Here is a 15,045-nt window from a genome sequence, read left to right on the forward strand (position 1 = left end):
TTTCTCCCTGCACTCCCAAACATTCTTCTGTATCCCAAAAATTACAATTTTGACCCTAATGGTTGAAAGAAAAATGTGAAATAGATTTTGACAACCGTTTCATTATTTTTTTTTTCGTGAAAAGGATGTCGAGTTCCGTTTCACATTTTTCTGAAACGAATCTCGACATCCGTTTCACGGATTTTTTTGTTTTTTCTAGGAGACGGATATCGAGATTTGTTTCACATTTTTTCTGAAACGGATCTCGACATCCGTTTCATTATTTTTTTTTTTGAAATGGATGTCGAAATCCGTTTCACATCTTTTCTGAAACGGATCTTGACATCCGTTTCATTATTATTTTTTTTTTTGTTTGTGAAACGAATATCAAGATCCGTTTCACATTTTTCTGAAACGGATCTCGACATCTATTTCATTGTTTTTTTTTTTTTTGTTTTCTGTAAAATGGATGTTGAGATCCATTTCATATTTTTTCTGAAACAGATCTCGACATTCGTTTCATTATTATTATTTTTTTGTTTTTTTGTGTTTTAAATTTTTCAATTAGAAGGTACGTAACAATATTTGAGAGTGCAGGAAGAAACCCTTTTGATTGATGACTATCAATCTAGCCATGAATATTTTCTGCCAAGTTTGAACAAGGTGATTTTTACTTTTCCGTACAATATTTTCGCTTTCTTTGTCCCTTATAAAAGAATTGAATGTAAAAAAAAATAAAAAATGGTTTGGCGTTGACAGGATTTTATTTTTTCGCGTTTTAGCCTCTAATGTAAACAATTTAAATAAATCAATACTAATCCATCATATTTGATAGGAAGTCAATGAACAACCGCTGATTTTATAACATTTTTTACTTTGGGTTGACAGGATTTTATTTTTACACTTTTTAGTCTCGTGTTTTCGACATGTAGGTTTAATATATATATATATATATATATATATATATATATATATATATATATATATATATATATATATATATATATATATATATATCTTTAATTTTATATATTTTATTTAGGTTTAATTCCACCATAAACTTGAGATATCATTTAAAATATGATCAAGAAACTATTTGACTCTTTTTTTTCAAAAATAAATTATTCAATCAAAGTTAACATTAGATTGAAACTACATAATTTTTTAAAATAGGAATAAAATCGTAAAAATTGAAAAAGAAAATCCACAAATTAAAAATTTAAAAGTAGTAAACTTACAATTTAATCTTATATTTTAATAATGTATTTCATGTAATAGTTTCTTACATGATAATAGTTTTATGTAATACTTATTCTCTCGAAATAATTTACTCTCTAGTCACTAATTATTGCAAACAAATAATGAAGTAAACACTTTCCTCACATGAATAGCTCTAATAATCTCGATAGGTATTAGCTTTAGTTTATTATAGAAAAATAATCGCAATTAGTCAACTTCATCAGAAATATTTTTGAAATTAATATAAACTAAACACAAATTTAGAAAAAGTGCTAACGAGCCGATAGATATGTTCTCCTATAGACTTTGATTCAAATAACAAGTACCAAATCATGGAAACACAGTGGTTAACCAAATGGAACTCAAAGACCATATATCTGTCTTGAAAATCTCACATGTACCAAGATCCAAAATGTTTAAGCTTGAAATGTGTTTGATCCAATAGCTGCCATAGAGTGCCAAAAGCACCATAAATGGATAAGATACGCAAAATTGAACTACGAAGTGTCCGTTGCAGGTTGGGTTACACCAAACTTCACCAACAGCTTAGTGAGGGACTCTGGGGAGCAAACTTCATACTTCACTTTACCAGAGGGTGACAGAAAAACCTCAGCAAGTTCAAGCTTTTCTGAAGTTAGACTTGTGCTGTCCATGGTTTTACTTAAAACCTTCAATGCAAGTTGAACTGCTTCTTCCCTTGTGATATCATCCTTGTAGTCCTGTTTCAGTATTGATTGTGCTGCTTGGTTATTTGCCCCAATGGCTCCAGCTTTCCAGCCACCATAATTTCCACTAGGGTCACTCATGTAAAGCTGAAAGCCAAAGTTTTTGTCCCATCCTGCAAACAGAAATGAGACCCCAAATGGCCTAAGGCCACCAAATTGGGTGTAACCTTGCTTGGTATCACAGAGAGACTGAACTAGCTGCTCAACTGGCATTGGCTCTTGATAAGCATAAGTGTAGCGTTGTGCTTGGACCCTTGCAGTATTGATCAGAATGTTGGCATCTGACATTATCCCAGCCACAGCACATGCAACATGATCATCAATCTTGTACATTTTCTCAGTGGAGGTTGAAGTTTGGAGCAGCTTGGATGTCACCTTTTTTTCACCAACCAGCACAACTCCATCTTTCGATAAGATCCCTATTGCAGTACCAGCATTCCCAATAGCTTCCATTGCATATTCCACTTGGTAAAGACGTCCTTCAGGAGAGAAGATTGTTGTTCGGCTATCATATCTTCGTGACATTTTGATCTCTGACTACTACTGACCTATGCAAAGTAGCAAACATGGAAAATGAAAGGAATTAAACAAGTAGTTTCCAGGTCGAAGCAGAAAGGAGAACATTCTAGTACTTTTTCTTTCTCTATACCCCCTACAAGCTAATAGGAATATTGTAAATTTTAAAAGAGAGTATAACAATGGAATTATCTAAACTCCTGAGTTACCACCAACCTCTTGCTCTTTTAACAAAAATCAGTTCTCACTGTCCTAAAAATCACAAGTGCCTCTCTAACAAACATTTGTTTTTACAGGAAAAATATATCATTAGATTGACAATATAGGCTTAGATAGCACTAAATCCCTACTCTGCATTACCACTAAGAAAGAAGAGTCAAACACATGATTTATATCCAAAAACTATAGAGCTGCCGGACTCCGTTAGGAAAAATAAAAGGAAGTAAAAGACAAGAATATCAGGATAAGATTTCAAATTACATATATAAACGGAGTCTTTTCATTACACAGCATACATTCACAAAATAATTCGTATATGTTCCAGGACCATTCATGATATGGAAACAGTTGTGACATTTGAGGCTAAGTGGCTTTATCTCACCTTTAAAAAAATGAGTTTTTTTTTTCTCTAAAAACAACATAAATTGTGAAAATCACAAAAATTACACGACTCTATGTTTAAAACACAGCTGAACTTCTCAATATTATCTAAAAAATAAAGTTATAGTACCTATACATGTAGTTATTTGCGGCAAGACAGAATAATAGAAGGATAAAAGTAAAATATTCTGCAGAAAAGTAATAATACAATTAGGGAAGGAATTGTGGGTGATTATTTCTTGAAGCAGACAAGGTAACCTTGTTAGTTGTGTTCTACTGTAAGCTCCTGTGAGGTTTACTTTAGTTAAGTTTTCACTTGAACAGGAAGTTTTTACATACACTACTATTTATGCTATAATTGTTTTCCCTTTTTCAAAATGTTTAGGAAACTTTTGATAAGAATACTGGTATGCCTGTTGAAATAATCCATATGAAAACTATAGCAGAATCCTCCAAAATATCTTTTATACTCCAGACTAGGAACAGCTTTTAAAACGCTAAACTTCAGTAAGAAACTTTAATATAAAAATTCGACAGCAATAAGAACCTTGACATTTTTTAATGGAAAAGTTATGCAAGTTAGACATATGAAGAGGGCAAAGAAAAAGGCACGAAACGAAGGAACATTTCCCACCCGAAGATGTTCCTAAACCTGTTGCACAAACACAAAACATCAAGTTTTAAAAAAACAAACTAAGAGCTGCATTTCTTAGGATATAAACTTTCTAAGACTAGCATGATGCAGAAGTGACATTAGTTTTGGTTGTTGAGTTGGTATCCCACACACAATGATTTAAACAGTTAAAGCAAATTTATTCTGAAGTTCCTAAAGATAAAGTTCCTAAAGATACACCCAAACCAATTTAGAAAAAATAATATCTCCTGCCCATTGAGCCGCAGAAGCCGCATGAACTTCCATTCAGGATAAAAAAAATATGACTAAGTCGCATGAACTTCCATTCAGGATAAAAAAAATATGACTAAGTTGTAATACTACTTAGAAGTCAAGGCCAAAATGAGTGAAAACTAACATCATCCAAACTAATCATTATATTAAGGTTCATTAACATTGCACCTAACCAAGAACACATCACACATAAAAATTCAAAATCTTGTATCACAGCTCATCAACAAAAGGTACCATAGTAAGTTTTCACTTCCAAGATAGACAAAAAAAGAAATATTTCAGTTTGAATTACCAGTCAAACACCCAGCAAGGTAAGCGTTAGATTTTAAAAAGCAAAAAAGAAAATCAAACAAATGCATTTTGGAGGTTGAGTCCAATCTTACATAAAAAAAAAAAAAAATACAGTAATTATATCAACATTAACTAATAATGTAAACTGCTTCAGAAAATTATACATCGAAGTGAAAAGGGTACATGTAGCTATCTCCACAAATCACAGAGGAGAGAGATGGGAATTGAAACTCAACTACTATCAAAGGAAACCAATTATTCGAACTATTTGAGAACCCCACAACCTAATTAAAAAGGAGAGAGATGGGAATTGAAACTCGAATTGAAAGAAGAAAAAATGAAAACTCACAGAAATCGGTGGTGAAGAGGAGGTAGTGATAGAGAGAGAGAGAGAGAAAGAGCGAGTCGAGAGAGGAGAAGACAGAGTGGAGTTGGAAGCGGAATTGAAGACTCGAATTGCCTTCTGCGCACGAAAACTTAGGAGACACTTTTTTCTTTACTTTTGTAGATTTATTTTATGTTTTTTTTTTTCCTAATGAGAGGAATTAGACAAACTTATCAGACAAGAAATCATGGGGAGGGTTTTCTTTAAGAAAAACTCATTTTTTTTATATCTATAGCTGTATATAAAATTTATTTTTTTATAGTAAATTCAATTTAAAAATTTTCTAAATAAACCTCCTCATAACTTTTTTTATAAACTAGATTTCTTTTATTATTTAAGTTCAGAGTTTCACCAAAAAAATAGAATTTTCTAATTTTTAAAGCGGAAAAAACAAGTCAAAATTTTATTTAGGAGTTAATTATATATCATAAAATAAAGATAATGCTAAAAATCAAATATATAACAAAAAGTAATTTAATATGATTAATTATATATGTTGAAATTAATTTTGATTTGACTTAGAAAAAAATAAAATAAGTATAAATAAATAACTTAAAAAATAAATAAATATAATTTATCTAGGTTCCGTAAAACAGTTAAAGTAAAAATTGTTATCGTACTTGCATTTATTAAAAGATAGAAGAAAAATATAAAGGAGATCTTTTTTGGTACATATTTATTTTTTAATTTTATTCTTTAAATAGTGGTTTTCTTAATTAAATTATTATTTTATTAATTTTACTTTTTAAGTAATTATTTTTTAAAATTTAATCATTTTTTTTAATTTCAAAAATATAAAAATATCAACATTATCAAATAAACGATTTCTTACGTCATCCTTGATTCTCCATTGCAAGATGTGTAGGAGCAAGGTCAGTCCTTGTCAAGTTCAGCTTGAAAATACCAAATCATTTTTCAAATAGTTTTTCTTAAAGAACTATGTAACTCTTGTAAGGCTCAATTATTTTCTGCTCTTATTTTTAAGGACTGCCCCTAATCAGTTCGGCCTAAAGGCTGGCCCATAGAGTGACAAGGCCCCCAAAGCAGCCAAGGCCCCTCATTCTGCACTCACTTGCCAAAATCAGTGTTCTCATTCTCCCCTTTTCTCTCCACAGAAGCTCTGCTAGGGTTTGGGTTTTACCCTTCTTTGCGTTAACTCAACCCTTCTTTGCCAATTTTTGGTCTGTTTGTATGGTTGTGATGCTTGAATGAGGTTGTTGGTCGAATAGAAATGTATGGTGTGTGAGTATGTTTGATTGATGTGGCGCTACTCTTTTGCTGCATTGCACACTTTTCGTAAAATGAAGATTCCTACTGCGTTTACCGTTGGATCGAGCTGAAATTTTAACAGCTGATCCTTAACACAAAATTCTTGACTTTGACCGGTTGGATCTTTAATCGGAGCTCTGTAGTGAGAGAAGTTTTTATCGCAAGATCATTGTAGTTTAGTTGTTGACAACATTGACCTTTGTTACTTGTTTGGTTTACAACTTTCTTTATAGTTATTCAATTAAGTTGGTTCTCGTTTCATTTGGTTCTTGATTCAACCATATTTAATTTGAATATAAATACAAAAATTTTCTAAGCTTTACACAAGTTGTAGTTTTATTTCTAAAATCCCTAAATCGTTTGCATTATGAATTTAAGTTGGATTGCTATGTTAAAGCATGAGATGAGTGAATATGCATGAGTAAGAGGGTGTATGACTTGTGAATGATGAGCTTGGATAAACCTTGGCATGTGATTTCAATGAAATGGTTGGTATCAAAATAGCATGGTATTGGTATGAGGTGAAATTCTATATTCATGGATTGGGAAGTATGAGTTGGAAGGGATTCAACATGGAATATGAATGAGGATTTGGTTATAAAGGTTGGCATGAGAGTTATATGCATGATAAACATTACTTTATTGATTGAGTATGTTTGGTCTGTGTCAGTGCGTAATTTCATGAGCCTCTAGGTGAGACCTCATGGTAGTGCTTCAGTGATCGGGACGTAATTCCGTGACCCCTATTAGTGGGTGTTCATGGTGGTGACCCATCTATATAATTTGGTAAGGATTCAAGGTAAGGTTGCATCCTAACACTCTAAAGAGTCAGTTAGTCTCACTTAGAGCGGACTGACTCTTGTGGTCAGAGTAGTAGGAGGCCTGAAACTCACTAAGGGCTAACCTTGTGTGTGAGGGATTGATTCATTGTAACACTTGTAACGCATAGCTCGGGGGTGAGCAGCTTGGGGGTGAGCAGAGGTATCCACCACAAGTGCAAGCATTCGTTGAATCTGACCAGATTATATGTATCCGAATGAGTCGAGTCGAGTCTAGTGTATTGATTGCAAGGTCATAACATGCTTGGATGATGTATGTATATTGGACTGTGAAAGTATATCTGATTGCATGATAAAACTAATTTTGGCTCTAGCTTACCCTTCTGTTGTTTGTTGTATGTTCTGTGGTGTGGTCTTTTCTTTTGCAATGATCATCAACTTGTTGATGTGAGCAGAGGTGAGAACTCCCCGTAATCATTAGGGTGATGGAGGTTCCGCTGCATAGTCTGCTTGAACTGGATCTAAGTTTACCTGGACTTTCCTTTAGGGCTATGGCCCGTGTACTGTTGGTCTTTAGGCTTAAAATTCTAAATGTTGTTGATTTATATTTTTTACTTTGTTATGGCATCGTAGTGTGCCATTTTCTTATTCGGGTTTTCTCTTGGATAATCGTAAGGAGTAGTGTCTACACTCCAGGACTTTGTTTTTAATACTATTCCACGTGACATTCCTTTAATTAGCGTTATGGGGTGTTACAACCCTGATTTCTCATTTTTGATTAGAATACGTAGGACCAAGGTCAATCCTTATTGGACCCAAAAGACCAAAAAATATTTTTGTTTCTTTCTTGTATCATTGTCTTATTATTTTCGGGGAATATTTTGAAAACAACATCAACTTCGCGTGTTTAATTAAAGGTGTCGCCATCGGGCAGGCACTGTAGCGTGCTAACACCTTTCCTACGCCTATTCGACTCTCGAACCCAAATATTTGGTTTTTCATGGATTTCCTTTATCTTCATGGTTTTCCATAGTTTTTCAGAATAAACTATGGTGACGATTCCAAATATCTTTTTAAACTCATTTTCTTTTAGGTTCGTCATCCCATCGTGATTTCGATTACGACAGAAGGATTGTTGTTTTTTACCTTTGCGAATTGGATTGAGCCTATAGCTTTGTGCTTGATTTTGTAATTGAATATCCTAAATATATATCTTTTAATCTTCGTAGATTCCATATTTTTGATACATCCTTCAAATATTCTGATTTGTAATTGAAGTAACCAACTCGTTAGATAACTAATTTTGTTGATATATTCTTTTAATGTTCGAAAATCTCCACTAATTTTGTTGATAATATTCTTAAATCTCTAAGATTTCCACTTTTCTACAAAATATAAACTAAATATTTATCTTTTCCAAATTTATTAAATAAAACATGAAATATCTGAAAAGATAATAATAAAATAACAATAAAAGATAAAAATAAACTAAAAATAAAACATGATAGTGTCAATTATCACAAGCACCCCATAATGCTACCTTTATTTGCAATGTAAGTGAGTAATGTAAACATTTCATATCAGTGTAAAACATATTGGCATAGTTTAAGTATAGGTGATTTCTTAGTATATTTCCTTATTTCTAATAACCCAAATGAATTCACCAGAAATTATGATTTGAAGAATAATGTGAGTGTCTACCATTTAAAGGTGTAACGCCCCATTTAATTTAAATATACGAAATTAAAGGAAGCGTTACAAAAAGATAACATAATAGCGCAGTCTTGGAGTTTAAAACTCAACTCCATACAAACCAAGGCACACCACGATGCCCAAAGGAAACTGAATAAAAAGTTTACAAAGAAAGTATGTGGATCCAAGGCCGAACAAGTACATGGGCCTTAGTCCTAAAGAAAAGCCCAATAAGAAAACTAAAAACCAGCCCACGCGGACTATGTGGCGGAACCATCACCTCCTTGTTGCTCACGGGTGTTCCTCGCATCTGCTCACACCAACAAGTTTATGATTATCGCAAAAGAGAGTACCACACAACAGAACACACAATAAAGAAAGTAGGGTAAGCTAGAACACAAAAGATTTCATCCATCAAATCAGATATAATTTCACCAAATCATACACCCAAATCAACCAAGCATGTTATGACTTTCAAGCAATACACTACGAGACGACTCGACTCATCCGGATACGTATAACCTGGTTGAATTCAGCGGATGCTTGCACTTGTGGTAGATACCTCTGCTCACCCCCGAGCTATGTGTCACAAGTGTTACAATGAAACAATTTCCCTCACCACAAGGTTAGCCCTTAATGAATTTCAAGCCTCCTGCTACTCTCACCACAGGAGTCAATCCACTCTAGGTGAGACTAACCGACTCCTTAGAGTGTCAGGATGCAACCTTACCTTGAATCCTTACCTAGTTATACAAATGGGGCACCACCATGGACACCCACTAACAGGGGCCATGAAATTACGTCCCGATCACTGAAGCACGACCCTGAAAAGTCTCACCTAGAGACTCCAAGGAATTACACACTGACACAAACTACATCAATAATCAATAAAAAAGGGAATACTCATCATGCATATAACCTCAGGTCAACCTTTATAAATCATACTCATTCGTATACCCCAGCGGAATCAATACCATCTCACCCCTCCTAGAGCACGATTACAGATTTTATCATCACACCACAACCATGTCCCTTTAGTACCAACCATCTCGTTTAAGTTTCATACCCATCTCATACCAAAATCATACATGCAATTCAATATCCACAAATTTCCATGCTCTTTACAAGTCTCATACTTTAATTAGGGCAGAATCATACCACAAACAGTTCACAACCACCAAACAGAGAAAAACAGCGCGTCCCGCAGCGAGTCTCGCTCAAGCCAGAGACCTTCGCTCAGGCGAGGGGAGTGCCCTCGCTCAAGCAGCAGGCTCTCGCTTAGGCGAGACTGCGTCAAGGAACCTGGGAGCTTCGCGAAGGCTCGCTTAGGCGAGGCCATCTCGCCTAAGCGAGATGGTCTTTCGCTCAAAACCCAAGTCATTCGCCTAGGCGAGTATTCGAGAGAAACCTCCTGGGCGAGGACCTGTAAATCTCGCTTAGGCGAGATGAGCTTGCCTGGGCGAAAATAATAGGTTCCTCCCACTGTTCGACATCTGCAACTCCAAATACAGCACACTCCCATGCCAATCATTCAAAGCGAGTTCATATACATTCAATAATATCTTAAGCACGCAACAGATAACAAACCACACGCTTTATCATGCACAAATGAATCGTCTAGCTTCCCGTACCTGGGAAAAGCTAGCTGGAAACCTGGACACCCAAACTGTGGAGCATAAACAACTTCTAGGAACAAACTCGAAACTGGAAAACAGTGTGTAAGAGTGGGTCATTACGGAACCCTAACAACAACTACGAAAACAGACCAAGGAAGGAAACTACGAGTCGGAGAGCACTAACGTGAGCTAAGGACGGGCCAAACTGAAAGCGAACTGGGAACACAACGAAACCTTAGCAGAGAAAGCGATTGCGGCTCTAAGCACCAAGGTAGCAAAAATATGAAAAGTGTGGAATTAGGTCAGACTTGGGTGGCTTTATCTTTTGGGCCAGCCCTAAGGCCTAATAGCTCAAGGGCAGCCCTTAAAGCTTTAGGCCAGGAAAACTAGGCCTTACATTCTTCCCGACAAAAAAAATTTTCGACCTCGAAAATGAAAACTTACCAGGTAAAAAGGTACGAGTGTGATTTCCTCATGTCCTCCTCTAACTCCCAAGTTGAGTCACCCGTTCTCTGATCCCAGATGACTTTGACCAGGCGAACCTCTTTTCCTTGGCGTTCCTCAACTTTGTTATCCTCTAGAACGATGAGTGGTACTTCTACTGTGAGGTCTTCCCTGATCTGTATATCCTCGGCTTCCAACACATGAGCCGGATCAAACACGTACTTCCTCAACTGTGAGACATGGAATACTGGGTGAAGGTTTGCCAACTGAGGGGGTAAGGCTATCTCATAAGCTACCGGCCCAGTCCTCCTCGTGATCTGATATGGGCCAAGGAATTAGGAGAAAGTTTCCTTGAGCGGAGAGCCCTTCCCACACCGGTGGTTCGGGTCACCCTCAAGAACACATGATCGCCAGCTGCGAACTCTAAGGGCCTCCTCCTACGGTCTGCATAGGCCTTCTGCCTACTCTGAGAAGCCTGCATTCTGTTTCTCAGCATCCTCACCTTCTTAGTGGTCTGCTCTAACAATTCTGGTCCAACCAATATCGTTTCCCCATCTTGATACCAACAGAGAGGGGTCCTGCACCTCTTGCCATAAAGAGCCTCATATGGCGCCATGTCTATGCTCGCATGAAAGTTGTTGTTATAGGTGAATTTTATCAAAGGTAATACCTCATCCCAAGCGCCCAGGTGGTCCAATATACACGTCCTCAACAAATCCTCTAACGACTAAATCGTCTTCTCAGACTAGCCATCGGTTTGAGGGTGGTAAGCTGAACTTATCGTCAACTTGGTCCCCAAAGCCTCTTGTAAGGTTTGCCAGAACCAGGATGTAAACCGTGGGTCTCTATCAGAAACTATGCTCGAAGGTACTCCATGCAACCTCACGATCTCCTTGACGTACAGTTGGGCCAACTTGGCCATGGACATCCGCAAGTTCATCGCCAAGAAGTGGGCACTCTTGGTCAATCGATCCATTATCACCCAGATGGAGTCATGTCCCCTAAAAGTCTGTGGCAAATGGGTCACAAAGTCCATTGAGATGTTGTCCCATTTCCACACGAGTATCTCCAAAGGCTGTAAAATCCCACCGGGTCTCTGGTGTTCCGCATTTGCCTTCTGACAAGTCAGACAGGCTGATACAAACTGCGCCACATCCTTCTTCATTCCTTGCCACCAGAAGTTTTCTTTGAGATCCTGGTACATCTTAGTCATGTCAGGATGCAGACTAAGACGACTCTTATGCCCCTCCTCAAGGATCAACCATTTCACCTCAGCATCGTCAGGTATGCACACTCTGCCCTGGAACCTCAGTATGCCATCATCACCTATAGTAAAGTCTCTGGCCTCATCCGACCCAAGTTGTTCCCTAACCCTAATCAGACTGGCATCCACTAACTACCTCTCCCTAATTAAGTCCAAGAAGTCACTAGATATAGCAAGAGTACTACACCAAATGGACTCGGACTCCAACTCCACTTGTAGCCTCATGTCCCTGAACTGTTCTAGCAGTTCTACTTCCTTTATCATGAGATGTGCCGTATGCACAGTCTTCCTACTCAGGGCATCTGCTACCACATTTGCCTTCCGCGGTGGAAGAAATTTGAAAAATGTGGAATTAGGTCAGACTTGGGTGGCTTTATCTTTTGGGCCAACCCTAAGGCCCAATAGCTCAAGGGCAGCCCTTAAAGCTTTAGGGCAGGAAAACTGGGCCTTACAAAAGGAGTACATATAAGCAAATGCTTATCTATGTACTAACAATATTGCAACACAAGAATGTTAAATTGGTAAATTTTAAGCATTGGATATGTACCTATGCTAAAATTATGATAACAATTTCTGAATTTAAATATGATGTCAATGCTTATTTATGGTTTACAAATTTCTAAGCCATAATTTTTTAAAAATTACTAGTAGTAGTCCTATCTGAGAGGTGGAAATGTAGTTGGAAGAGCTGTTAAAAGACAAACTAGTTTCACTAGCATCATCTATAATGCTTCCATCAATCGACATGTCTAACTATCGTATGGATAATTTTCCCTTTGAAATAGCATAAATTGTACAAAATCTTGGAGTGCTTATTGATATTAGCATAGATATACCCTTTTGTTTATTGAAAACAATACATTACTAAAGAGGAAATATAATCAGATAAAGACTACATGTGGAACCTGGGAACACTGACAACCCATTGAATGCATAGGTGACTCCTATATCTGTTGAATCAAATCAAGATGGAAATTTCCTTTTCACCAAAGTGTTAAACATGGGTGATGTCTTTGTCTTTCCAATTGGTCTCGTTCACTTCCAACTCAACATCGGATATGGCAACGCGGTTTCTATTGTTGGTCTTAACAGTCAAAGTTTAGGAACTATTATAGATGCAAATGCTTTGTTTAAAGTTGTTCAACCTATTTCTGTTGAGGTTCTCACCAAAGCTCTTCAAGTGGATAGCAAAGTACTTTAAGATCTTCAAAAGAAATCGTGGTACGATAAGGACTAGTTTGGGAACATGGTCCATCATTTTTTTATTCTACAATTATAATGAATTTCATGTTTATATCAACCCATGCACTAGACCTCCAAATAATTAATAATATAATAATTACAATGCATCTTAATTGTTATACTCTAGTATTGTTTTTTTTGTTGTAGTTTGATTTTGTTTATTCCATGTTCAGCACCCTACCCCATGTTCAAATAGATACTACAAGATAGTTGGTTGAAATGAAACATTATGTACTCAACACTAATACAAATTATAAAATATTCCAAGCTCATCATTAACTTATGTTTAAAAATCCATAAATAACCATGCTCTAAATGTTCATATATTGATAACCAACTATGCAATGATATAAGAGAATGAAGTTAGGTATCTTCATATTTAAAAAGAAAAAATAAAGTCCAATTTTTTATGAGCTAACAAATAGTAATTAATGGTAAAAGCAATAGTCCTTCTAAATCCCAGTATCCAATTTAAGGACTCATGGGTGATTAGATTATGATACAAACTTGGGCATTATAAAGTGTCCAAATCGTACATTAATTAATATGTGATGCTTGATGGATTATTGAAGTGTTTGATTATCTCCCATTAATAGTTACCTTGCGAAGTGTTTGAGTACTGATCATTTGTTTGTAGAACTGTTTTATTGAACTATGCCACCAAATGAAGCACCAACAACAAGTTTGGTGATAGAACCCTTAGCCACTTCCGCTACTATTGCAATATTCACATCATCTGATTCAATCACCACAACATCTATGTGCATATGTTTAGATATGGAATGGTGATTTAAGCCAAGAAAGGAGGGGTTGAATTGGCTGTTTAAAACTTTTTCGATAGCTTAAAATCCCTTTTGATTGAATCAAATAGACCACAAAATTTGAATACAAAAGTTGTAGAACAATAAACTTTTAGTTGGTAAAAAATAAAATAGTAGATTAATTTGTTCTTGAGCCTATGAATCAATTGATTAAAATTTTAAATCAATCCGCTAAAATCCTGGAAAATTATGCAGAATTTGCAAATTTAACTCAAATAACAAAATTTTACACAAGACTTATTTCAAACAATATTTCTAACATGTATGCATTATCAGATTACGCAAAAACACATTCAAATTCAATAAAGAATGATTACTTGGTTTTCTTGAGTTTTTAAAGTGAAAGAGATGAAGGGAAGAGAGTGGCACAAATGTTTTTATACTGGTTCACTCAATCGCAGATCTACATCCAGTTTACTAGGATAACTTGAGCCTGGTTTTCACTATATTCAAAAGTCTTACAAATTATACACCAAGATTATACTTTTGAACAAAGAAACACACCAAGATTTTTGACTCAAAAAAACCTAGCCTACAACCTACAAGAATCACTCTCACATACCTAGAATCACACCAGGTAAACAACTAGAGGCACAAAAATTACAAAATCTAATGGTGGCTCTCCTTAGCCAACCGTATACGAGTTCTTCAAGCTTCCACCAAGCCAAAATGCCTCCAAGATCAATCAAGATCTTCAATCTTCACCTTGCAGTTGTGTAATTCAGAGAGAGAAAGAGAGTTTTCCAGTGATGAATGCTAGGTTTTTGCACTCAAAAACTCATAATCATGTCTCTGCTCTCGAAAATATAGCTTATATACTCCGGTCTTAAGTTAAACCAATTGGTTGAATTTTCCGTACAATCCGTTGATTTCACTTGACTTAAGTGAAATTAGTTGATTGAAAAATAATTCAATTGATTGAATACATTCATACAAAAAACTATATATAACAAGCCTTTTAACCTGTTAAAACCCATTTTAACATATTAAAAAGGACAAACTAAGACTAACAAGACATCTAACCTATGTCATATAGCCTACCAACATCATATAACATGTAAGCATTCCATTTAACACATCATTTACAGATTTAGCACAATAGAAACATAATCTTTAAGTGGATCTTCATTAATCTTTATCAAATACATGTGATCTTCATGCACTTAACTTTATCAAATCTTTGCACAAAGCTTGCTTGTGCTAACAATATGCACGAATAGTATAAAAATACAAAATCCATATTGAATCAATTATTCTAATTAATCTGTATGATCTA

At 35.6% G+C, this 15,045-nt stretch overlaps 1 protein-coding gene across 2 annotated transcripts; it reads right to left on the bottom strand.

Annotated features, from left to right (window-relative positions):
• Nucleotides 1-1,434: 1,434 nt before the first annotated feature.
• On the bottom strand, nt 1,435-4,791 carry LOC114167502 (proteasome subunit alpha type-4). Of its 2 annotated transcripts, none has more exons than XM_028052600.1 (2): nt 4,607-4,791; nt 1,435-2,491 (listed from the first exon to the last, which is right to left on the bottom strand). In XM_028052600.1, exon 2 carries the CDS (start codon nt 2,466-2,468, stop codon nt 1,716-1,718), a length of 753 nt encoding a protein of 250 aa, XP_027908401.1. In that variant the 5' UTR covers nt 2,469-2,491; nt 4,607-4,791; the 3' UTR covers nt 1,435-1,715. The 2 variants fall into 2 exon arrangements, with proteins under 2 accessions (XP_027908401.1, XP_027908402.1); XM_028052601.1 differs by having other exon boundaries at nt 1,435-2,486; nt 4,607-4,764.
• Between the last annotated feature and the right edge of the window lie 10,254 nt (nt 4,792-15,045).

Source organism: Vigna unguiculata, chromosome 10 (genome assembly GCF_004118075.2).
Source record: "Vigna unguiculata cultivar IT97K-499-35 chromosome 10, ASM411807v1, whole genome shotgun sequence".
Lineage (NCBI taxonomy): Eukaryota > Viridiplantae > Streptophyta > Magnoliopsida > Fabales > Fabaceae > Vigna > Vigna unguiculata.

Excerpts from the sequence above, each read along its gene's own strand:
- LOC114167502 (XM_028052600.1), bottom strand. The coding sequence starts at position 2,468 with ATGTCACGAAGATATGATAGCCGAACAACAATCTTCTCTCCTGAAGGA.